Raw genomic sequence first — 26,347 nt, 5'->3', positions numbered from 1 at the left:
CCCCTAGGCTAAGCCCGCCCTCTCCCTTTTGTCCCCGCCCCTTCCGGCCCCGCCCCTCAGTAGCCCCTCCCCTTCCGGCGGGGCGGCGGTGGCGGCGGGCGCTGCTCGGCGCTGCTCGGCGGCGGCTGCTCCGCGCGGCCTCCCCCGGCCTGGCCCGGCCCCCCCGGCCCCATGGCGCTGTGCAACGGAGACGCCAAGGTCAGTTCGGGGCCGGCCGCGGGCCCGCCGCCTGCCCGCCCGCCCTCCCGCCGCGGGCACATGGCGCGGCCTGCTCGCCCCCGCCGCTTTGTGCCGCCGAGGGGCCCGGGCCTCCCGCAGGGCCCGGCCGCGGCAGCGAAACGAGCCCGGGGTGGGCCGAGCCCGGCCCCGCTGCGCCTCGGGGGAACACTGCGGGAGCTGCCGGGCCCGGCCGTTACCCTGCGGCGTTCCGAAGCGGCTCGGGGCAGGGCTCGGCGCGGGGCGGGTCGCGGGGCTGGGCAGCCAGGAGCGGGTCGGTTGGCCGGTGTGGCCGGTGTTTGGTGGTCAGGCACAGGCAGCATTAAGAATCCTTGGTATATGAGGTGGTTTCCAGGTTGGCCTTGTCATTTAAATGAGCCAAATATAGATTTTTTCCCCCCATTTTTCTCTCGGGATGTTTAAGGCCCGTCCCCTGGCCCTGCTCTCCCAAGCCCCCAGGTGGGTTCAGCCCTGTGCCGTGCCTCGAGGGCTGTCAAACCACACGTGGCAGTTCCCCAAACCAGCCCTTTCTACGGGATGTTTTTGGGAATAGAGCAGGGGATGACAAAGCCCTCTCCCTAAAACCCTACTGAGGGAAAAAAGAGCTTTTGTCAGAGCCTGGAGCCTCCCGACCAGGCAGAGGGGCTGCAGCCCGGGCTCCCCACGTGCCGGTGCTGGGGGCGTTGGGCTGCCCCAGGTCCTCGTCCTCCTGGCACACAGACGCAGAGGCTGCGCTGCCATGTTGGCTGCACGTTGACAGCATCTGCTTCTTTCTGGATGTCATCAAATGGAGTTTCCCTTATTAAATTTGGATCCAAAACCTTGGAGCTGTGCCTTTAAATAACCAAAGCCAGATCCTGCCTGCCTCGCTGCTTCCTCCCTGCCCAGGATTTATGGTGGCGTTCCTGTGGGGCCCTGCTCCCTGCGGGGCTCCTGCAGCCTCATGTTGGGGCACGGCCGCGTTGTGCAGGGGTTTGCTGCCTGTGTGCAGGTGGTGCTGGGGGTGAATCCCTTTGTGCCTGGGTTAAGCAGCGGGATGTGTGCTGGGATGTGGCACAGGGAGAGCGGGCAGCGTGCTGGGAGGGCCGGGAGGTGGCTGTGGCTCCAGGCCCACATCTGAGGGGCTGGTGGAGGAGCAGTTTCTGGGCCAAGACTGCACAGTTTTGTTGTTTTTTTCCTGGTGAGATGTGCGTTGTGCTGCTCGTCTCACCCCATCCCTGTGAGGCATTGCCTAAACGCCTTCAGCTTCACCTGAGGAAAAACCTGGCTGTAAGATGCTGCCTTCTGAGATCCTTGGGAGGGTGTTGAGGGGCTCCCAGCAAAACTCTGGCAACGAGCTAGTACTTGGAGCCTCAAGGAGCCAGCAGTTTGCCCTTTGAGCCAACAGCTTGGTTTTATTCCTAATTTTGTATTTATTACCGCAGAACACAAAGCTGCCCTGCGGAGGCGGCCCCCTCTCCTTGGCCCCCTCAGCTGGCTGGCAGGGCTCTGTCCCCGCATGGCATGAACTGCAGCGCTCTCTCTGCAGCTATATGATTCAAGGCTTTTAATTTAAAAAAAAAAAAAAAAAGGCACTAGAAAGGGTAGCAGCCCCAAGGTTGATGGCTGTGTGCTGCCAGAGCCATGCAGAACGCCGTGCTGTGCTGCAGGTTGGGGCGGCTTCCTTGGCGGCTAGAACAGCAGGAGCCTCCTGAGCTGTGGGTCGAGGGCTGCGTTGCCTGCTGCAAACACACGGAACATCTCTAATGTGCCAAAATAAAAGCTTGAAATGGTTGCGAGCTTCAAAATGTGTTCTGAGGTAGCGTTTGCCAAAGTAAAACCCTTCCCAGTTTTTCCTTCATCGAGTTACATTGGCAAGGGAACAGCGTAAGTTTGAAGTTAAGGAAAAAACAACCCCAAAGTGAGAGGTTTCGTGGGCAGCAGAGGTTTTTCCGTGTGAATTCCCTGGTGTCTGGCAGCGTGGTTGAGTTCACATCTACCCCGAAGACCCTGCAGTGAGGGCATTTCCGTAGAACAGTGCCTCCACGGGGTCGAGGAGAGCTGTGGCTTTGTCCCACGTGCAAACTGCAGCGCTGGAAGGCTGCATTCAAAACTTGCTTTAAAAAAAATGTATTAAATATTTAAGCAGAGGCATCTGTTCTCAGTTTGTCCTCTCTGCACTCTCTGGGGGGTGGTGTCGAGTGAAAGCTCTGCGGCTGAGGCAATGTAACGGGGGAAACTCATTTTTCCTCTGCCCTGCTCGGAGGGGAAGCCCCGTGCTGCTAATTACCACGTGGAGCACTGGGCTCTGCGCAGAGCTGAGGGATGGGGAAGCCAGAGTGGCCGTGGTGGTGAGCGGGGCCTGGTGCTGCGTTGTGGAAGGCTCCCCCTTAATTCGGGGAACAAGCTGCCGAGCTAATCTGCAGCACGTTTGGTTTTGGGGATGGGGACGGCGTGTGTGTGTGCGAGCCCCCTGGGAGGGCCGTGCTGACCCAGCCCTGTTGCAGCCGGACAACGCGGGAGGAGAGCTGAAGGACGGGCAGCACCACTACGAGGGAGCCGTCGTCATCCTGGACGCGGGCGCGCAGTACGGGAAGGTGATCGACCGGCGGGTGCGCGAGCTCTTCGTGCAGTCCGAGATCTTCCCCCTGGAGACGCCAGCCTTCGCCATCCGGGAGCAGGGCTTTCGGTAGGTCACAGAGCGGGGCCGCGGGGCTGATGCTGCTCCCGATTGTACCCTCAGCTTGTCTGCAGAAGCACCCGAGTTTTGCTGGGTGAAACCTGGGCAGAAAGGCTACTTTTTCTACGCTTGCTTCTTGTTGCGGTGCTGTAAAATGTCATTTTAATCATTTTCATTTACAAATATGATGGAAGAGGCTGCATTTTAAATGAATATCCACAGAAATTGCAATGGCCTTGCTGTTGTACCTGTTAAACCAGGGCACACAAACAAGTTTTTTTGAGTTTCTAAGAGCGATTTCCTTAGTCTAACGATGAGAAGCTGGCTGTTGAAATAACTGTAGCTTGGGTGTCGGAGAAGTTGTGAGAAACGATGCCAAGCCATTTCTGGGAAGCAACTGAAAAAACGTAGCTGGAAGTGCCACGCGTTGTTTGCAGCAAGGAAAGGGCTCGCAGCTATGCAGTACTTTGTGCAGTTCTTTGGTTTTTTATTTATGCTTGCCGGGGTATGCCTCTGCTTTTTGTGAAGGGACAATAAATGCCCTGAAGGCTGCAAACCATCACAGCCCTTAACAATCCCGCAGCAGGCTGTATGTGCCTTCCTCACTTGTGCCACACAACAGATGCAGCAGTGCCGTGTTGCGGAATCACATTTTCCTAATCAAGGCTAATTAGTGAGGCAGCAAACAGGGCAAGTCGGATAGGAACTCAGCTGATCTCCTGCAAACAGAGGGGGAAACCCGGGAGCTGCTGCACCTCTCGGGCGTTTTGTCATGGCAAATAGTTGCTGTTTGAAATGCTCTCCGTTCACCAGGTCACTTCTCGGGGTTGAGGTCGTGATTTCAGCTTATCAGTCACACAGACTGGGCACTAAACTTTGTGTCCCCAGCCCTGGTCAGTCACCTGCATGCAGGAGAGCGTGGCAAACACCAGAGCTAGCCGGGTGCCTTTCTGCAGTGACTGTTGTGAAAATGTGCTCACAGTTTTCGTGCAGCATTTCAATGCAGGCTCCACGTGCCGTGGGGGTAGCCTGCTGTCCAAGTCACAGCGCCTGGCATCAAAAATAAAAACCAAACAGGCCTGGGAGCTGCCCTGTGCTCTGTGCTAAGGTTTGAGGTAGGCAGCCAGATGGAAGCCTTTGCTGAATTATATTTCCGTATTGCAGAGCCTTCCCCACAGCTCTGGCAGCTGCAGAGCGCTCCCCAGTGCTCCCAGCCAGGCAGCAGCTGTGGGTGCGGGGTGAGGGGGCGTCAGTCTGTGCGCTCAGACACGTTTCAGACCCGTGGCGTGGATCCTGAGGTCTGGACAGCAATGAGTGCGTTCTGCTGTTGGCATTTGGATGTGGCTCCTGACGGCCTGTGCGCCACTACGAGCAGGCTTGCCAAGGCTAGTCCAGGCTGCTCTGGAGGTGGTTTAAGCCGAAGCAGAACGAGCTGCCTGCATAGCAAAGCAAGAAGGTGTGTAACAGGGCATGGGGCTGCCGGCAGGCTTTCAGAACTGCACCCCACACTGCGGTGCCTTCTGAGGATGGCTGAGAAGGCGCAGCTCGCAGCTTGGGCTGGCTTCTCCATTTTCCTCTCACACCTCCCAGTTCATTTTTGGAAAACCTTTGTGTTCTGTGGCATTTTCATTGGCATTCTTCATTTTAAAAATACTTTAGCCACACTTACAGATTAAATTCATATTAAGTAGTGCCTTGCACATATAGCTCTGGAGCAAATGCCTCACGGAACCAACGGGGCTGCGGCTGGAGGCACCTCCGGGTCCCTCTGCCCCAGCAGGGCCACCCAGAGCAGGGCCCAGGGCCACGTCCCAGCAGCTTCTGGAGGTCCCCGAGGAGACCCCAGCACTCTGCAGCACCCACCCGGCACAGAATTGCTTCCTGGGGGCCGGAGGGGCTCACCTGCTGCTGCCCACCACACCCGTGTCCCGCAGAGGTGCCGCCGATGCGGTGTCACGACGTTTCGACGCAGCGACACCCCCTGCCCGCCTCAGCACAGCCCACTCCTGCTGGCTAAAAATGGAAAAAATGCTTGTGTCGGGGCCTGCATGGCAAACCCTCCAAATACCAGTAGAAAAACCGTTTTGTGAGGTGTTGTACCAAATCCCCCACAGCTTCCCTCCCAGCCCACGCTGCGTTTCTCGCTGAGGGATGTGACGTTCCCTGCTGCTGCCCGGGGCTGAGGCCTCACTGGGCCTGCTGCAGTGCCTCGCGGCCAGCCCCTGCTCTCTCATCCCCTTGTAAAAGCTTTAATTTTCTCTTACAGCTTGTAGTGGTCGCTTTCCACATGAACCACTTGCACATTTGCTAGTCCCAAGGCCTGGCTCGCACCACCTCGCAGCGCAGTTGCTGGCAGTTAGGGGCCGTGTTCGCCCCTAATTCAGAGATCTCTTCTGAACGCAGCTCTCCTCCAGATGGCACAAGCAGTGTGCAGTGTATTTCTGTCTTCACGTTCATGCCCTGCGCTTGGTCCTAGCCGTCCTGCTTCCCTCACAGTCAGCGCTCGGCTAGGAATTGGAATCACAAACACATTTTAAGACTGCTTAGATTTGACTTTGTTTAAACTGAGGAAATACTTCTCTGGCAAACTGCTGTTTCTGCCAGCTATAGCACAGCAAAGCTGAACTATCTGTATTAGAATCTATCTCGGGATATACAGAGTTACTAAGAGTGGCTTAAGTCCGTGTCACTGTTCAAATAAAGAGGTTTTAAAGTAAGCAATGCGTTTGAGTTAATTAAATCATCTCTTGCCTGCAGAGCTATCATCATATCCGGAGGACCAAACTCTGTGTATGCAGAAGATGCACCATGGTTCGACCCCGCGATATTCACAATAGGAAAACCAGTCCTTGGGATCTGCTACGGAATGCAGGTGCTGTGGGGAGAGCTGTTTGCCTGCTGCTGCCTCAGTTCTGACGCTAGCTAGAGCTGACTGGCTGCAGGACCTGCTTTGCCAACCTAAGCACTGGGCCGTGTATGCAAAAGATATTTTTAAGGTGCTAATTGGTCACTGAGCATGCTGGGTGTTCTCTTGCTTCTGCAGTATCAACGGTTTTTCTCCCCGTTTTACTGCTGTGAATTGAGTTCCAGACTGCGTGTTTTGTCACAATAAATACACCCCGCAGTCATTAACTGATGCCATCTAATTGATACTGAAAAATGTGTCCCTCATAAACAGAAGTAGTTTTTCCCGTTGGTTTTCAAGCGTAGACTGTTTCTAGCATAGTTCTTAAGAGTGATTAAAAAATAAAAGCACAAAACGCTTATACAAAACACTTATTCCTCTTATGACTCTCTGGTGACCCTGCAGTGATCTAGTAGATCCAAGCTGAGTGAAGAAACAAACTCTCGAGGGGGCATAGGACAGGTTGGGTGCATGACTTCTGCGTGTGCATCTTGTTTTTTCAAGGTTAGCAATTTACTAGGCCGTCAGAGGTGCTGAATAATGGCTGGAAAAACTTCTTGAGAAAGGCTGGCGATTATGGAAACAATGTTGGCACTCCCTCTTCTAAACGGAAATGTGTGCTGTATTAAAATGGAAGTGCCTTAAAATGTCAAGCAAATTAAAAACCACGTTAGGTAGCCTAAAGCAGGGGAGTTTCTCTGGGCTGACTTTACGGAAGGAAATCAAATGTGTGTGTTAGCACACCACTACTTTTATTATAAAAGGATGGAATCAGTCAAGCACAGCAAGTACAATACCAAACTAAATCTAAATAACTTCTCACAGCAATGAAACAGTGTAGTCGGGAGGTGAAACTAATTTTTTTTAAGGTAGCAGTTATATCTGAAAGGAAAAAAAAATCTTTAATTTGAGAATTCTGGAATCTGAAGTGCGGATACCTCATCGTGTTGTTTGCAGTTGGATTTTAGAAAGAAAGAACTTGTTGAGAATTGTACTCCTCTGGTGTAAAAACAATTAGTAAGTCTCCTTGGTCACGCAAATCAGACAGATGTTGCCTTATTCTCCAGAGCTGAGCAGCCAGATCTTGAGAAGCTGAAGCCTGTCTGAGCCCTTAACTGAAGGGCAGACGAGACAGATTTTTGTTCAGCTTCACGATTTTTCTGACAACTGGCATCAGATACTCAGCTGATTTGCAGAGCAATTATTTGTAAGTGCACGTAGATGTACAATACAGAATGTGCATTATTTTGCAAATCCCTACTCGTTGTCCACTGCTATGGATGTCTGTAGCTCTCTGTGGGCAGCAGCAGTCCCTGGCTATGCTGACAGAAGGTCAGCAAAAGAGAATGAGCCCAATGCAGGGGGCATTTCATCAGAGTGTGATATCAGATGAGTATAATCATGAAAAACTAGCTTAGGATGTATTGGCGGGCAAGAGCTGTTGTCAGCTGCAGACAGAGCTATAAAGATTAAAGCCATATTAAATTGTGCCATGCTTTTTCACATAAGCTTCTTGTTTTGGCAGATGATGAATAAAGTATTTGGAGGTACAGTGCACAAGAAGAGTGTTAGAGAAGACGGAGTGTTCAACATCACTCTGGATAACACGTGTTCGCTGTTCAGGTACGTGCACATTTTCAGGGATCAAAGCCATGTGGGTAATACCGGCCTGGAGATCGCTGGCTGGGAGAGAGGAAGCGTGTGTTTAGGAAAATGAAATTGCACCCATGCTCATCATGTAATTTCAGTAAAACCTTTACAACTGTGACTAAGCAAGTTATGTGTTTAAACAAATACTTAGGCATAACTTCTCAGCTAACTCTAGAAACTTGGGTATGTTTGCTTGAAGTGTTGTATAAACCCCTTAATTCAAAGTCAAATGTCTTCATTGAGGCACCAGAAGGTGTACGGCAGCACAGGAGTGTGGTAAGTTCTTGCATCCTCCTTGGTTGTGCATTGTTTTATGTTGGCTGGCACCTACCTAGTTTTTGAAAGGTGATAGAAAATCTGAGGCCATCAGTTTTCTACCTTCCCACCTTAGGAAGAAATCAGCTATCTTGGTAGTTCATCAACACCCCTCAAGTTCCTTGCAATAATCATAATGTTTTATTCATTCCTGGAGGTCCGAGTTTATTAACTTTTTCCCTCTGCAGCTACTGTAGAACTGCCTAAAGTCTAGGGTGTCCAGAGCTGTCCTGAAGACATTGTGATTTGATCACAAAAAATTGGCTTCAGTGAAATAAAAAACAGGAGAATACATATCCTGACTGGCTCTGAATGGCTGTGTGTGTCAGAGAGGGGACGTTTCAGTGTTGCAATGTTTTAAAACAACAACAAAACCCTTCTGAATTCAGACAAACTACCTCTTGCATGAAGGCTGTGTTGTACAGGAACTTAGGGAGGCTTCAGTGAAGGGATCTCGGTTGGAGATGACTGTTTCTGCTAAGGAAATCCTGCACGTGTTTAAAAAGTGTCTGGCTGATTGGGATGCTTTCACTGGTTTTTAGGGGCCTTCAGAAGGAAGAGCTTGTGCTCCTCACTCACGGGGACAGCGTGGATAAAGTAGCTGATGGATTCAAAGTGGTTGCGCAGTCTGGGAACATCATAGCAGGTATTTATTTTATCCTGAAATTGTCTTTTGGTAGTCTTTGTTAAAGGAAGGAATTACGTCAGACAGTGCCTAATTGGAACCAAATGGGAAAGGAATATTTCCATTTTTTAATTGCCAAATAGTTGAATTGTTTTAAGCAAGTTCTTGGATGTGTTTGCTTCCATGCTGCGTTGTCATGCTAAGAAAGAAAGAAATAGACATGGAAATGAGTGGTCTTGTTTTGAATTAGTGGTTTAAGGAAAATGTAACTAGATTTTTATAGTTTATGTTATTTTAAAGTATGCAAGTATTGTTTCTCTTCAGAATAAAATATTGCATTCCCTTCAGATAGGGGAGAGGAAAACATGTCCCATAGTGTGTGCAGTGTAAGTGGAGGGGTTTTTGCACTGTGATGGTACAAATCAAACATGGTTTAGTTATTAAAGCTTGATTAACTTATTATCGAAGTTAGAGAACAATATTTTACGTACTGCTCTCAAATCAGATAACTAATTAGAGAGAGTAGGCAAATTCTGGGTATTATGTAAATTCCCTTTTCAGATTAATTACGTTAGAAGGGCAACTTCTCAACTTCAAAAGGAAATAACTTCACTTCTTGTACCAGGAGTGTTAGTGTGAAGCTTGGATGGCAGATATCAGATTTCCTGAATTTCTCAATAGATCTGCTAATACTGAAGCAAGCAGATTCCTGCTACGAATGCTGTCATGTCATTAATCATTTATAGAAAACAAATGAATTGCACATTTTGGTGAATGACTTCCCAGTGACAACTCTGAAATGTTTCAACTCGCCTTTTTTATTTTAACATTTTTAAAGGACATGCAGTTTCAAAAGTAGAGCTTAATGGATTTGAAGCAAAAGTGTGTTTTTGCTGTCTGGATATGCATTTCACTTCCAATTTTTTTGCTATCCTTGTTTCTTTGCACCATTTAAGGTATAGCAAATGAATCTAAAAAACTGTATGGAGCACAGTTCCACCCCGAAGTTAGCCTTACAGTGAACGGAAAAATGATCCTGAAGAATTTTCTTTATGATATTGCGGGATGCAGTGGTACCTTCACGGTGGAGAACAGAGAACTTCAGTGCATTCAAGATATCAAAGAGAAAGTGGGTTCATCAAAAGTCCTGGTAAGTAGATCCAGTTGAAGTTGAAAGATGACTTGTAACAATCTGACAGAAATGCTGAAGTGGTTAATGTGGGTAACTTGAAAAATGTAGAATTGTCATGGTTTGGGTAATACATTAAACAGGTTTGAGAAAGCTCGTACCCATTGCACAACAGGGTCAATATGTTGTTTGGCTTCTCATTTTCCTCCAAGTCATTGCTGGGAAATCAGTAGTTTTTCATCCTTGTAACTGTATCTGAATTATTAGTTAACACTTTCCCCCTAAACAGCTGAACAATTTTTTTTTTCCTTTTTTTCCTCATCCTTAGGTTTTACTCAGTGGAGGTGTGGACTCAACGGTGTGCACTGCTCTCCTAAACCGAGCTTTAAACCGCGATCAGGTGATAGCTGTACATATAGATAACGGATTTATGCGCAAAAGAGAGAGTCAGTCAGTGGAGGAGGCACTCAAAAAACTTGGTATTCAAGTTAAAGGTACCATAATTTCCTTAAATATCCTTGATACCACTAATGATGTGTCTCGTCTCCTAAAATGTACATTTAGGATTTTGTTTCATCAATTTGAATCACCTTTCATGGTTCACAGACTGCATATCAAAGCATTGATGTTCATCTGGAACAACCTAGGCTATCATAAAATTTCAAACCTGAAGCATTAAAGCCTAACTCGTGTGCTGGGATCGTACCCTGAGCTGACCCATCTCTTCTGTCCCTGGGGAATGGCAGCTGGGGCATGCCTCTGCTGCTGATGCTCGGTCACTGTTCTGCAGGTGGACAAGCAATCCTCTTCAGCTGCTGCAAAACTCATTCGATTGCAGTTTTCTTCAGTAGCTTGGTTAACAGCCCTCCACTGAGGCTTTGCTTCTTGTCCCATATCGCTGTCTTTTAGCACTGTGAGCTCATGTGGGTGATTCAATGTGATTATAGCCAGAAATCCCCTCCCAGGGCTCTTTCTCACTCTCCCAGTTTCTCTTTAGTTGCTTGTGGAGTCGCTTGTTGAGAAGCAGTCTCATGGCTTCAAGCACTACATTGGAGAGGGTGGAAGGTGCCTTGTCTTGGCTGATAAGGTTTAGACTTTTTGGTGCCCGAAGAAGGAAGTCAGAGAAGACATTTTATATATGGATTGTGTGGCTGATGAGAGCTGCTTTATACTGTCTGGTTTGTTTTATAAGCTACAGCTGCCTCTTCCTGGGCTTGTCTGTGAGTAGTGTTGTCGTTGTCTCGTGTTTTGGTCAGGAAGCATGGTTCTAGGTGAGCAATGCGTTCCGCTAGGCTGCCAGTGTGAAAAGGTGCAGGGAGCTTCCACAGCAGCTTCTGGCAGCTTGACCTGTAAAATCCTGATGCGGCGAAGGGCAGAGTTTGTTCTGCACACATCGATGCAGGATTCTTTTTGTTGTTGTTTTGTTTTAGTGAAAAGCTAGGCCTTATTCTTGCATTCTCTAAACAGATAAATCTGGGTGCTGGCAGGCTGCCAGAGAGACAAAGGAAGGGAATCCCTTTACTGGAAATGCTCCTTCTGGAGGTCGTGGAGTTCAGTGCTGGTAAAAGATGCCGGAGAGCCTCCCAGCTGATCTGTGCGTTGAGAGCCTCTCTAAATCAAGAGGGATAATGTACCATGAGTAAATAGTGTATCGTTTAATTGCAGCTGCAGAAGGGCCTTGGGGAAATAACTATCCTGTAACCATTTAAATAAAGCACCTATCTAAGAGGGGAGACAAGAACTGAACTTTCATCCTGTTGCCTAGCCTCACAATGAGAAAAAATTGCCCTCCAGAGTATGTTAATTAATGAAATAGAATACTTTTGTAGCAGTTAATTGTTGAGGTATCAAACAGGCCTATTTAATGCAAACAATAGTGAAATGACTGAAACGTGTTTGTTTTTTTTAAACAGTAGTAATTCTTATTTTTTGCAATCTTACATACAAATCTTTACTGATTTTGGCAACAAATTCCCATAATTTCATGCAGTGGTGAATGCAGCTCATTCGTTCTATAACGGTACAACAACTCTGCCAATCTCTGATGAAGACAGAACTCCACGTAAAAGAATCAGCAAGACCTTGAATATGACTACAAGTCCTGAAGAAAAAAGAAAAATTATCGGTGACACCTTTGTTAAGGTAATGTGTATAATTATTATTATTTATTTTTTAATGATTTCTAGATATGTTTTTTTACCTCAGACTATTTCATTTTAAAGCTCTGTGCACTCAGTGGCATCAATGGTCATACAAGTAGTAGGTGACCTAAAAAGATGTTTGTGCATTATCCTGAGCCTGAAATTTTTGTCAGTCAATGAGTGGTCATCGCAGGAGTAACAAACAGTGCACTAGACCCACCAGCATCTTTAGGTGTAGTCTATTGGTTGGCCATTTGTTCCTGTGGCATTGACTTTTATGTCCTGATTCCCCACCAAAAGGGTGAGTAACTCGAATTTGGGCACACTTCTGTTGTTTTGCCATTTCTCATGTCAGCTGTCAGTACTGGTGATGCAGGCAGAACATAATGCTTAACGAGCACTGGTGTTCCTGTGCTCTCAAGATACTCTTTCCATTTGCTTTTTAAAAAAATAAAAGCATGGCTTTAGGGGTGAATTTGAGCAGTAGGCTACTGTCATGATTAGTCTTTGAGTTTATTGTTCATGTTTCAGCAGCTCAGTGGCATTGTCAGGAACAATCTATTTAGACCCTTGATAACTGAAAAATGGATCAAATCCCTTCTCCTTTTCTTCTGTACATCTTACAGATTGCCAACGAAGTTATCGGAGAGATGAACCTGAAACCTGAAGAGGTGTTTCTTGCTCAGGGTACCCTCAGACCTGATCTCATTGAAAGCGCTTCCCTTGTTGCAAGTGGCAAAGCTGAAGTCATCAAAACTCATCATAATGACACAGAGCTGATTCGGAAGTTAAGAGAGGAGGTAAATGAAAACGAGGATACTGCTGTTTCCGTCTGGTTCTCGCAGATAGGAAGCTGATTACCAAAAATGTGCTGGAAAGTTTTGCTGGTATAGCTGGCCCGTGTTGATGTGGCCCTATAACTGTGAGGTTGTTTAGGTTCTATTCTAGTATGTTGTAATTTATTACACTTCTTTCTAGTTGCTGCATTCTCACAGTAGTCAGAATTCTTTCAGTATTGTCCAGCATTGGATACTGGGGAAAATACCAACAGATTGAGTGCGGATTCCTTCCGTGTGAGCAATGCTGTTCACGGTGGCAAGCTGAAAACTTTCTCCTTGCTCTTTTGTGTTTTTAACACTCAAAACAAGCCTATGTCTCAATAAAGAAGCAAAACCAATACCAAATGCAGAACAGTACGTAAAGGCTTTTCAGACAATTGTAGTCTGATTCCACTGGAGTTCATGATGTAATGGATCACTTACTCTTCCCTTTGTATCCTGGTCAGAACATCAATCATTAGGCAACCTTTTGTAACGGCATTGATTGCCCAGCTCGAACACATTAGGGATTCAAGCAACAGCAGTGAGGGTGCTTTAGTGAAATGATTGTCAGCTCCAGTTGAAATTCTGCTCTTGAACTTGGTAGCGTTCAGCACCAGCACGACAGGCCTGGAATTCTCCTCCCTTGAGAGAGAATGAGAACAACGCTTTTAAGTGAGGCAAAAGCTAGGGATAGCTCTTTCAGCTGCCTACAGGGATCAGCTCTCTCTGTTCTTAAGCAGCTTCTACATCAAGTCACTGGTAGCCTGGTCAGCTCTCTGCCAGCAGTATGTGGAGGTGCACAATCTGTTTGCCAGCTGTCAATTTAAGATCCCACAGATCCTTCTGAAATGGCTCGCATGAACACCTGTGGGTAAAGATGGGGAATTTGCAGACAGTGCAAACGCGGGGGATTGAACTGGTGACAGAAGACAGTCTGAAGATATGCAGCCCATGCCCTGTCTTTTTGATTGTATTCACAGTGGATTAGCATAATCTAAAGTCCAGAAAAGCTTTTTGAATACATTTCTCATGCAGCAGTCTTAAATATGAGCATATAAAGCAAGCGTAGGAGACTGCACCATTTTGCCTTTTCTGGCATTAGAATGGTGAACGTTCTGGCTATTAAAAATACTCTAAGAAAGAACCAGCATGTGAGACGTCAATCACATAGCAACCCTGCTGGAAGTTTCTGTTCCTGGTAAGTGCTATGTAAGTGACCAGTCACAGGAGAGTTACCTTGCATGATCTGCACTTGTAATATTCATCACTCTACAAAGTGTTTTCAAGGCTTTTAAGAGTGGTTTGAACATCTGGTGAAGAGAAGAACAGTCTGAATTTCTGAAGACAGTCAGAACCAGCTTGGCCTACAGGTGTATTTGCACTGACTGAGCCATTGATGGTTTTGGCACACACACAAACTTTCCTGTCTAATCCCCTCTCCTGTAACTGTTCTACAAAGCCTACATTCACATGAACGTTCCTTTCCAGTGTTTATGTAAGTGTTGGCAGCTGATGCTGTAAAAAGCAGGCCAATTTGACTGCCATGACCTAAACTTCTGAGGCTTTTTGTTTAAATCTGTGAGCTAGAGTGTAAATCACTGTTTCTTTTTTTTTTTTTTTTTTTTTTTTTTTTTTTTTAGGGTAAAGTAATAGAACCTCTGAAAGACTTTCACAAAGATGAAGTACGAGTGCTGGGAAGGGAGCTTGGTCTTCCCGAGGAGCTGGTTTCAAGGCATCCCTTCCCAGGTATGAGAGTCTGTGCTACTTAGTGAAAGGCTACGGGTGGCCTCAGTGCTGTTTAGAAGATGCTTAACCTGCAGAATAGATTTATGTGGGAGCATAAAACTGAACTCTAAACATAGAACGAAACTGATGGATTTACTGAGCAGGATCACAGCTTACTTAAGCAGGATCTTTTTTTCAGGAGAAGTGTTTGAGAGCAGCTTTATTATGTATAGTGACTAAAAGAAAAGATTTATAATTGAGTTCTCTTATAGCTGTATTTGTTTCTTTTTAGTTGTATAAGCCAAAGCAAGAATTATCAGTGAAGTGCAGCTGAATGCTGTCTAAGCTGTCAAATGTGTCTTGCTTGAAATAATGGCCAATGGCTGCCTGCCCTTCTCAGGGGCAGTTGCTGTTTTGAAAACGATTGCATGGAGAATAACAGCAACAGTTCTCGACCTGAAAGCATCACAGTATATAATATAACCAAGTCCACATCCTTTTAAGAGGGGTATGCTTTTCTTTTCGTGTTTTTCAAATTGTCCTGCAGGGTGTGTAGTAGCCACTGGCAGAGTGCATAGGCTATCCTGCTAATGCACCAGCATCGCATGAAATTAAAGAAACTGTATTCAGGCATTTCCAGCAAATTACGTTTGCTTTTGGATCAAGTAGTTAAAAGGTTGAATAGCCTTCAGGGGTCTTTAAAACAGTGGAGACTCAACTATGATATAACCATCTCTTTCATCCAAGCTGCCTAGCAAAGGGAAGGAAGAGGTTCCCGTTTGCTTTAGCTTGCTACCCACCACGCTTCATCACCACTAACTGCTGCTTTACACCAACTGCCAATTAAAAGTGTAGGTAAATAATGCTTACCTGTATTGTTCAGAAATCTCATTCCCGAATAAACTGCTTGCTTATGGTTTTGGTTTGGTTTGTAGGGTGCTAAGGCAGTGGAAGTATAGGTATGATGGCAAGCAATACTGTACTTTATGACTGACCTGAGGGTCCAGATGCTGTTACTGTTTTAGGTTAAAGTCAGCTTCAGTGTTATTTAGCATAATGTTTTTTCAACTTTACGCTGCAGGTCCTGGTCTGGCAATCAGAGTGATATGTGCTGAGGAACCTTACGTGTGCAAAGACTTCCCTGAAACAAACAACATTTTGAAAATAGTTGCAGATTTTTCTGCAAGCGTTAAGAAGGTAACAAAACTGCTCAATTCTAATATATACAGAAGTACTGTAATTCTGTAGCACGCTGCTGTAAGATTGAAGGTTCTGAAAGTTAAAAACTACTTATTTGTGCACTTTGGGAATAACGTATTCCAGTCCAACTCCCTTGAAGCCATGTGGTATTGTACAGTAGAATTCTTGGAGCCATGGCTATGGCAAGTGTTGAGCAACTTCTGGAAAATGGAAGTTTGTGTACCTTTCAAATAGTAAATAAATTCTGTTTTAGTTAAAATTCATGGAGGTTAGGATTTCTGAAGATACTTCAAATCACACAGTATCGGGAAAAGGTTTTCCCTCCCTGAAATACTTGTAACTTTTTAGGGTTGCATGCCCTAACAGTCACTGAGTGCCTGAATGAAAGCACAAGAGGGAGAAACTAGCGCTTGCTAGATGTCCCAGCCAAACAAAATTATTAGTTGATGGTATTTAAGGTCTCAATCTGCTGACTGTTGTGACCTTCCTGATTACTGTAAGCTTCTCACTCAAGCTGAACTGCAGGGGTCTGAAAAGCCACTAGCAGAGGGTAGCTCTAAGTTATAAGGTCAGAACAACTTCCAGAACTTTATTGAAGAAACACTGAAGGGGGGAATGCTTACAGCTGCTTTTTCTTTAAAACGTGTCAGATTGCAGTGTTCTGTAACGTGATACTGCTTTGTTCTGTACCTGAAGTAAACCACAAGCGTGAGAAATACAGCTTTGAGAAAGAGAATAAACATAGAAAAAGAGCTTCACCTATGGCTTTGGAGAGCTTCAGCTTAAATATGTGCAATTGCTTTCACTAAAAATTTGTTGGTAGATGAAAGGTATCTTGTAAACAGTTCCAAGGGCTAACTGTGGAGTAACTTTAGGCAGCTACTTAATGTCATTTGCATTGTGTAAATTCTGTTTGAGCTTTTGAGGGCTTTACTTAAAAGCTATTTTTCTGCATCGTTGCACAGCCACATACTTTGTTGCAAAGGGTCAAAGCATGTACAACTGAAGAAGATCAGGAGAAGCTGATGCAGATCACAAGCCTACATTCACTGAATGCCTTCTTGTTACCCATCAAAACCGTGGGAGTGCAGGTAAATGAATTCATTCTAGGGATATTCTTAAAGCTGCTTCCTAGCAGCATGGTAGACTGCTGTGAAGCTTAAGAATTGCTGCTGTAAGGTTAAAAAGAAAGGGCTTGACTCTGGAAAATAAACATCAAAAGAAGACGGTACCTGTGTCATTATTGCTTGTCAGTGCTGGTAGCACACAGATGTCAAGAGATCTGAGCAGACACATGGGTAAATGCCAAGTATGCTATTTGAGGATGTCATTAATGCTGAATAACGTCGGTCACTTACCACAGACAGTTTCTTCAGGCTGTTCGTAATCTTGTAGACCTCTGCCATAATCCTGTTGCCTCCTTCAAGGCTGAGGAGTCCTAGATTAAGTTGGTCAAAAAAACCAGCTTTTTATATTTGAACATGTTTGTTCAGTTGAATCTGTAGCATAGTGTTTCGTTCCCTCTCACTCCTTTGCCAATGCCATGGGAGTTTTTGTGGGTGGTCTTTTGTATTTCTGTCACTAAATGCTGAGCTGGCATTCTCGTGGAATTGCATATAATAACTTGGAGGATTTCTTTACTCAGTGATCATAGCTGTCAGGTGTCTTTTTTTGCATTATCAGTATTGAATTACAACCTTTATTATCAGCTGCTTAATCTTGCATCTCTTCTGTAACTCCTTGCAGTCAGCTCTTGTCACTGTTTTAAGCAGCAATATCATCAGCAGATTTCTGCACTTTGCTGCAGGCCTTTCTCAGCTGGTGCCCTCAAAATCCCAATATTCAGTCAATCCCTGTGGTCTGACCACCATGTCTGAATCTTTCCATTCTGAAAACTTCTCTTTTGTGTGCTCATGTTAGCTGATGAGAGGTCTGTCTTACTCTGATTTTTCTCACTTATTTGGTGTCTCTGAGCAAACTGATTTCAGCAGCTTAATGTCTGTTAAGTGTTGACACAAAGTATGGTCCTGTAACTCGCAGGATGAATGGGGAAGGTAGCGTGAATTATTTTGGCAGTGAAGTTCATGTTCGATTACTTTTTTCTTTTTAATTTACAGGGTGACTGTCGCTCCTATAGCTATGTCTGTGGGATCTCTAGTAAAGATGTTCCACACTGGGAGTCTCTTATGTTTCTTGCCAGACTCATACCACGCATGTGCCACAACATAAACAGGTAAGTATTCGCTGTTCAGAAATGAACGGTCTTTATTTCCGATGGTCTACTTAATGTATGGAAGCTTTGCACTCACAAACTCTCCTGTTTAATCTCTGGTATAACTTCTACACATAATATGCCTCCTATATGGAGGTTACAAATGCACAACCGATCCAAGCTTAGGTTTATTTCTGGAATCACTAACTTGAAGAAACTCAAAGTTTAGCTCCTCATTTTAAGCACTTGATTAGACAACTTGCAGTTAACTTAGGCAGAATCTTTTTTTGAAAGATGCCGAGCCTGTTGATGTGCTGTGATACCATGCGGCATCTTGCTTTGTGTCAGAAAGGGAATTTACATAGGACTGTCAACCCCAGTGGTATAAGGAAAAGCTCCAAAGCTGGGCACTTTAATCTTAATTGATGCTTCTTGTGAATATGCATTTTCTTCTGAAGTTGCTTAGACATTAAGTCAGTTCCAGAGAACGTAAATCCTCCATGCCCAGCTGTAGACTTTCTGACAGAGCTGTTTATAATTGCTTACAGCAAAGCTTAATTTTGTCACTTCAGTGACACCTGCTGAAAGAGCTGCTGATCTTGGGGTGAGACCTTCAGTTGGAAGAAACTCATGTGCAGAGGGAACGAAAGAAGGCATAAAATCAGGATTGTGTGTGCAATGTAAAAGTTTGTGCTGCATTTACGGCATTGCTGTTGTTTTTGAGCTCCTTTTGGGTTTAATGCTTCCCTCCTGAATGTACCACTTCCCTGGCACCTCTGCCGGATCAGGGTGTGTTTCTCAGATTTTTTTGTTGGTGTTGATAGAGACATTGAAGGGAGCTGGGAAAGCTGGCAGTTTGAGGAGTGCGCTGAAATAGTTGGGCTCCTGCCCAGTTATGCTTGCAGGCTTCATACTACAAACAAAAATAGGGAATGTGAGGTTTGAATATTTTCCTGCTTTGGATTTTAGACGAGCGTTCTTGATTTGTATGTACAAACTCAAACAACTTGTGTGAATGTATCATGGTAAATCCTTTTGTGAGGCCAGTCGGTCAGTGTTGTACTTTGCTTTTTGTTCAAGAATGTATGAAACAGATTAAAACGATCAAGTTGTTGTGACTGGCTTGAATTCAGAAGATAATTTCAGAAGATAATTTAACAGATGTAGTGATGTAGTTTTGTAAACAACAGTGTTAGTGCCCCGTGATGAAAACACAGCTATTCCTTAACAAACAAGGTTTACTGTTCAGTGATGTGGCTTTGGTGGCTTCCTCATAGAGCAGAAGACAGAAATTGTAAGTACTTAAGTAGCTTTCTTAGCATAATCTTAACTTTTACTGACATCAAAGTAAAACTGAAAAAACATCTGCGATACCACTGAGTTAATATTGCAAGAGCATAATCCTCTGAAAAACTGAATAAGTAACAGCGGGGCTATTGCCAGGCTCTAGCAAACCAAAATAAATGAGTACATTTGACTTGCAAAGCTAGTACTCATGTTTATAGAGCATATCCATTAAGTTATATTAAGTTCTAGCTAGTGGCTAAGGAGCAAAAGCAGATATTCAGCTTTTTTTTTTCAGGTTTCATTATCTTTTCTGCGATACTAACGCTGTAGTCTTCAGGCAATCTGTTTCATTCCACTTAAACAAAACGTGTCCCTGCCATCTGGCTTGTTTTTCAGGGTTGTGTATGTGTTCGGTCCACCAGTCAAAGAGCCTCCCACCGATGTCACACCCACGTTTCTGACAACAGGAGTCCTCAGCACTTTACGTCAAGCTGATTTTGAGGCTCACAATATTCTCAGGGAGTCTGGTAGGTATTTAGCCTAGTCCCATGAATTAGGCTATTGTTTCAAGATCCTTCACACCACAGCTAGAGGAGAACTTTCTCACAGCCGGGTATTGCCTCCCCCTGATCTGCTCCCAGTTCTCCCACACAGGACTCTCTCAGTGCCTAGGTACTCTCTTCTCCTCGTAAGGGTGGAGGCTTGCCTGTGAAACCTTACACAGCTCAGAGGTGTGAAACTTCTGCAAAAGCCACTGTTAGCCACCAGAAAGTCAAATACCAAAGCAAAGAAAGTCAGCCAAATAGTCAAGCAGATATTTCTCCTTGCTGATGATCTCAGTCATCAGGATTTGTGTGAAGTAAATGAACCATGTAAAGACACTTGGCATGGTTTCAAAACCGTGCTTTTATGTGGAAAGAAGAGACCAAACACTAAGTTCTTAATGGTGGTGGTGCAAACTACCTGTGCCAAAGTGGTTTCATGTTTTTTAATTTAAAGCAAATACTGTATTTGTAAATCCAACAATTTGAGGCTAGTAGATGGCATAATATTTTTTAAACTTTTAACATCCCACGATGCGAAGGGACAATTCAGTTCTTTTTGGAATGTGACAGGCTGATTCTAGGAACGTAGGAGTTCTGAGGTTTGGGTTTGGTTTTTGTTTGTTTGTTTGTTTTTCCTTAATAACAGCTGAAGATGTGATGTATGTGTGATGTACGCCTGGGGAACAGTTCATCAAAAGTGTATATTTTGTAAAATCAAGTGACAAAGGATATCTTTTTGAAAATGCATATTCTGCTTGCAAGGCTCTCTTACCATAATTTGTACAAAAAGAGCCTCAAAATCTTATGATAATGCTGTCAGTTACAGCTGTAAAATTAGAGATTTGTCTCGCTGTTGGTGATGCTTGGCTTTCAGTGAGTCAGTCCACACAATAAGACTTGGGTTAGCATGGAGTGAAAAGCATCCTGATGCTGGCAGGTCAGGCTGGTGCAAGCAGAGTTGTGAGACCCCCTGTCAGTGTCAGAGTGCCTTGGCACTCCGCCACGCACCTGAATCTCCAACCTCTAGGTAATTTCAACGGTGACATCTAGGGTGCTGGGTATTGGCTTTCAGAAGGGCATATTAAAGCAAACAACAAAAAAGCATCTGGAGTTACCAGCAACAGAGAAAATTAAAAACTTGATTTTAAATATGTTGAAGACATCAAAATACTTTCTCTGGAAGTTAAAGAGGGAATTGCTAAGTGGTAAAGCACTCTACCATGGCAGTTGCTCTTGTCTTGGTTTCACTGGTGAAGACTGAAAGTTTCTCAAAAGATACATTTTTTATGGGAGTGACTGTTTGTTGGGCTTGATATGGGAATCACTGGAATTGAATTGCAACCACGGTCAATTACAGGGTTAACAGAGATTTCCTAATTTTGTTCTGCATGCCTGCAAATGCTGAAGATTATTTCAAGTGGCAATTCAGTGTATACACCACTAATTACATAATTGGATAATCAGTGGGATCTTCTGAGGCGTGGCAGTGAAAAAATCATAGAACTACCGTGGATCCTTCTGTGTTATTGGAGCTCTTAGTATAGCATTGGGAGTACGTGTAGGGAAGTGTGGTAGAACTTCTATCATGTTTGTGGGTTTTAAACCAAAACAAAACGATTTTTTTTTTGAAGGTTACGCCGGAAAAATTAGCCAGATGCCAATAATCTTGACACCGTTGCATTTTGATCGAGACCCCCTACAGAAACAACCTTCTTGTCAACGATCCGTGGTTATCCGAACTTTCATCACGAGCGACTTCATGACTGGTATTGCAGCAACTCCTGGTAATGAGATTCCAGAAGAGGTAATACGAATACGGGTGTTCAAGTTTCTTTTCAGAACGATCTGGTGCTGTAGGTGACTTGTTCTGCCTTTCTTCTCCGTTTCTTGATTGCTTGTCTTGATTCTGATTCTTCTGGGAGAGGATCTCGTTTTTTCTGTGGTGGTTGGGAAAGGTGTGGTGGTGCTCTGGGAAGAGCTACCAAAATGAGAAGCTGGCAGTGGTTTCTGGTGGAAGTGACAATCCAACAGGCTTTCCAGCACAGCTCAGCCAAAATACCATACCCTGGAGAACAACTGCCAGTGGACACTCTTTCCCATAGATGCTTCTTTCTGTTATTTTTTAAACTTTAGAGCTCCCTTTTTTGCTTTAAAAGTTCATCCTTGCACTCAGGCTGCTACTTTGTGTTTGAGTGTGGGTGGGCTGGAGACAAGGGTCTGAAAAATGCCTGAAAATGATTGATAGCAAAATCTAGCAGTATACAATAAAAGGTAATTTCCAAGAAATCATTTGGAAGCTGAAGAGCTGCTACCTTAAGGGAAGCGTATTGTGTTTGACGCTGGTTTATTACCAGTGCAAGAAATCAGCAAGTTCTGAACATAGCTGCAGATGTCATAAGCTAGAGGTTTCCTTCAAGTTGTTTTCATTTCTTAACTGGTGGTAATATTCTAATAGCTATAGGCTTTTTCTTTCCTGTTCACAGCAAAATTAGGATGAACAAAGTTTTCCTTTTTTAATCTTTTGTAGGATAGTTTTCATCAGGTCTGCATTACGTGTTTTTTTTTTTTTTCTGATTTTTTTTTTTCTTTTTTCCACCACAATAGGTTGTGTTAAAAATGGTTGTGGAGATAAAGAAGATTCCTGGCATTTCTCGGGTGATGTATGACTTGACATCAAAACCACCAGGAACTACAGAGTGGGAGTAATTAACTTTTTTTTATTGAAGTACTGTGTGCAGTCTAAACCATATCAGAAACCATTCCCAGTGTTGACATGCAGTACTGTGAAAGAGTGACTGGAGCTGCTACATCCCATCCGACTCCTCCTGGAGCGTAAATCTGCAGTTTAGAGCTGTGTGGGAATAACTGAGCGGGGCTGAGGATTTGTACGGGTAAATGATCCTGGCAGCGTTGCCTGTGCGCAGACAGATTCCTCTTGCTTTGGCCTTTGTCTTACTGTTCCTTCGCGTTTCCATGTGGTTTATTGTAACTGTCATTTCAACGTCTCTTTGTTTTTGTACACTGTGTATAAAGAGACAGTTTATTTACTTCTACCAAAAGCATTGTTACAGCCTAAAAATGTAAAAAGAATACTTTGTGACCAACTGCTTTTGAACAGATTTATTATAAATAAATATTTTGCCAAATGGAGTAGTGGGTACTGTTGAGTTGTGGAATTAATGTGTATCTGTTGTGTACTGTTAAGCCTGTTCTATATTGTTTGACGTATTAGCCCATGGCAATAATGTTGAGTTCCAAAAGAGCAATGCTGAAATGTTACGAAATTACTTTCTGTCTGTCTGTCTGTCCTCGCTCCCTCTCGCATCACTTGCTAGGTGTGCTGGCTGGTAACAGGCGTGTGTAGGCTGACTGATCTCCAGCGTACAGGTCCTGCACGCGTGCGTGTAAAGTCACAGACCGTGAGGTGTCCTGTGTGCTTCTGGGGACTCTCAGAGAAGAGTAAAAGTGAGAGTGCAGCTGTAAAAGCTGCGGCACCAGAGCTCCTGGACATGCAAATCCTGTTTCTGTTCTCCAGCGCTTATGCATCAGTCCCTTCACAGCCTGCTGCCCATGTGCTTGCGTTATACTTGATGACATTTTATTTTCTACACTTTCGCTGTTACGGGATTTTATTTTTTTTGGTATGTGTTGTACTTAGCTTGATTTTTAAAATCCTGGTAGTCATTAGTGTGCAGTCGCAGTACTGGAGGTGACATACCCAACCGATACCGGTTCCTTCCATCACGTGTATTCTGCTGTTTATGTAGTTAAGCAATAATTTGAGAGATGGTTATTTTGGATGCCTGTGCTTTTCTGTTCTATCGAGGCAAAGCTGTTTCATCCACCTAACAATGTCCAGCATGTCCTGCAACTGCTGTCTGTGGAGGTGCAGCGTGTCGCAGCTCTGCCCTGAGCAGCTTTCTGGGGACCTCCACCAGTGGAACTGCTCCTGTGTACCCAGGGTCGTCCCTTCTACCCCCCACTTCTTGAACAGTTGCCTTTCATTCAGCTGCAGGATGACCATGGCTTTATGAGGGTGAAATGCTTGGTTTAAACTGTTCAATAACATGGGGTATTTCGTGGCTGTAGCTGCCTATATTTCCACGTACATAGATCTGTGAACTGGACTAGCAGTTGGAGTGTTTGTTCTGTGTTCTGTTGCTCGCACATGTTTTTCTATGGTTTTTACATTTACCACCTACACCTAATGGAAATTTAATTTCTGTTTATCAGATATGGCTAATTTGTGCAAACATTATTTTTGCCTGTATTACTGAGAGATTGCTTTTCACTGGGGGAAGGAGATGGCGAGTCCCAGCCCTCTGCTCCTTGAAGCCACTTCAGCCTCCGGGGAGCACAGCAGCCCGGCGGAGGGTGCACGTATCCTGGGCTCCAGAGAGCTGCCCCCTGGCCATGGCTCTGCCCCTGGCAGGTTCTGTAGCTCGGGCAAGTTGGTCCTAAATGATAAAGATCTCAGCTGCCTCATTTCTAAAATGGGGCAGCAGTTGTCACCCACGTCCACTATGACCTCTCTGAGTTCTCTGAGGAGCTTTTTGATATGTAAATGAAGCGTTAACACACCTTTTCTTACTGGACTGTGATCTGTAAAAGCTGCCGGTCAAAGCCCCTCTAAATCAATGTTTGCTTTGGCAGAATCCATTTTTACAGCATGGGTTCTGTTGAAAGCAAACTTTTAATATATATCTCATTTCAAAAATCCCTAATGAAATCATGGCCTTATAGAACATTTACATTTTTCATCAAAAAAGCTGAGGATAGTTGTTTTCATTATTGTGTTGGTATCTCATACGTAAATGGTGCAACGATGAGAAATAAATCTCGGTGTGATGCAGAAACACTTCAGCCTTTCAGTGCTGTAGCAGTTGTTGCTTTCTGTACGTAGGCTCGCTCTCGCTGCTGCTGCCACGTTGTCGGTTACCTTGACAGCAAATAGGGAAAACAGAAGGAATAGCTAAAAAAAAACAATGCAGGAGAATATAGAGCACCTCTTAAACCCCAAACCGCCTCAGTTCTGAGTGAGACACTTCTAGCTTCTCCCCGTGTAAATAATTATGCAGTGTAGAGCCACGTAGTTCTGGTGCAACTGGCAGCACCAGTGGGTAGCAGTGGCTGTGTCCATGTGCTGGGGCTGCAGCCCCCAGGCCCCCCGACCCACGCCTCCAGCACGCCGGGGCTGGATGCTGTCGGCTGCTCGTGGTGTGCTTGGTCCTTTGGGTTGCACCTTACCTAGGGGTGTAACGTGTACCTGCAGCCGGGGTGGCAGACACTTCACATCCTACCACGTTGGTTGCTTTCATGTCTGTAACGAAATGGAGCTCGGCAGCAATTCCTGTACTCCGTAGGAACCTACTTTTGGGGGTTTTGTTGTTTTATTTTTTAAGCCAGAAGGGTGAATACTGAAATGTTTAGGCATAAACTATTGCACTATAAGCAGGACGTCTTATTGAAGTGGAATTTGTGATCTTCCCCCCCGTTGACACCTGTGCCATGCGTTTTGGAAGCGGTGGGTTGTTCGTAGGAAGGTCGGTGGTGTTATCCCAGCGGTTCTTGGGTCTTTTATGTGTATAGGACAGCCAGATGTGGAGAGAGACATAGATACTCGGTTCACTTTCTTTTAAGAAAAATTAAAAAAAAAAAAAGAAAACCCACCTATATTTAGCACTTAGTTTACAGACTAATAACCGTAGCTGCCCTGTACAGTTGTTCACCTCGAGTCTTCAGTAAAACATGTCAGCAGTTAGAGGAATTTGTATTGGGGGCATTCCCCGTCATTCTCAATTTTTAACATTTTTCTGCTTGTGAAATGATAAAAGTACTGTGAGCCTTAATTTTTATCCACAAATAAAAATATTATGTTTGAACCTTGGCGTGACTGATTTTTTTTTAGGGCTTTTATTTACGCTGCAAATGGCCGCTCTGTTCTGGGCCGCGCTCCCTGGCTGCCAGCCTTGGCAGGGCAAGGGACACGGCTGTCCCCTGCCCTGGTGCCACCCTCTGCATGCTTTCGTGCTGGGGTAGAAGCACTTTGTCCCTAAAAAGCGTGTGGGGCTGAGCTGGGATCAACGTGGCAGATGTATGGCACTGTGGGGACGAGGGCCCAGCACCGACCCTGGGCTGAGCGCTCGCAGGCCCGGAGGCGCTGAGCCGGGGCTCGGGCTGAGGATGCTCCCAGGTGCTCTGTGGAGCCAGTGGGTGTTTTTAGTCATTTCTGTAGCGCCCATCGCCATGGTAACACAGCATTGAGCGGGCAGGTTGTGGTTCTCCAGCGGGCCTGCTGCTTGTGCTGCTCCGGTGGCGCCAACCCACCAGGCCCAGAGTCGGGACGGGGCTCCTGGCCCCGCAGGGCTGGGGCTCACGGCGCAACCTTCGCCTTGCTGCAGCAATGCATCTCGCTGGGCCTGCCAGAAGAGGGCCAGGAACGTGCGAATGCATCAGGACCAGCTTCGGGTGGGCTGGGTGTTGAAATTTCTCTTTAAAACCCCAAGTACCTCGATATACCTAACCCTTGGTTGTGTGAAGAGGTGCAGAGACTCCCACCGGTTTCCCCCAGACTCTGTTCTTGTGGCTTTCTTGGGGTCAGAGGGCTGAACACACAGCGGGGGGAGATGGGGAACTCGGTCACCTTGTGGCTGGGTGGCAGGGGGCAGTGGTGTGGGAACGAGTGCCAGCCCCATGTAAAGCAGCACACTTCATCACTTCGTGCTCAGCTGTGATGGGAAGAGCCCAGGAGCACCCCAGCCCTGCACTCAGAGGGGGCTGCACGATGCAGGGAAACCCCAGCTGCTGCACAGCCACCTTGCACATCCACCCACGGGCTCTGCTCCCCGGGAGCCCCAGGATGCTGGTCCTCGAGCTGCTGGTGGCAGCTGGGGACAGGGACACTGCGAGGCCGAGGA

General features: G+C 45.5%; 1 protein-coding gene across 1 annotated transcript; it reads left to right on the top strand.

Annotated features, from left to right (window-relative positions):
- Positions 1-144: 144 nt before the first annotated feature.
- GMPS (guanine monophosphate synthase) lies at positions 145-25,312 on the top strand. Its single transcript, XM_032193073.1, has 16 exons — positions 145-198; positions 2,703-2,884; positions 5,633-5,747; positions 7,306-7,403; positions 8,288-8,391; positions 9,327-9,520; positions 9,828-9,993; positions 11,490-11,641; positions 12,267-12,440; positions 14,102-14,207; positions 15,268-15,383; positions 16,352-16,477; positions 17,504-17,619; positions 19,282-19,412; positions 21,062-21,234; positions 22,035-25,312. The coding sequence occupies exons 1-16, from the start codon at positions 172-174 to the stop codon at positions 22,134-22,136; spliced, it is 2,082 nt and encodes a 693-aa protein (XP_032048964.1). The 5' UTR covers positions 145-171; the 3' UTR covers positions 22,137-25,312.
- The last annotated feature ends 1,035 nt before the right edge of the window (positions 25,313-26,347 follow it).

The sequence above is a fragment of the Aythya fuligula genome, chromosome 9 (assembly GCF_009819795.1).
Source record: "Aythya fuligula isolate bAytFul2 chromosome 9, bAytFul2.pri, whole genome shotgun sequence".
In the NCBI taxonomy this organism is placed as follows: domain Eukaryota; kingdom Metazoa; phylum Chordata; class Aves; order Anseriformes; family Anatidae; genus Aythya; species Aythya fuligula.
Note: the sequence above shows the minus strand (reverse complement) of the source record. Positions and strands in the feature narration are given on the sequence as shown.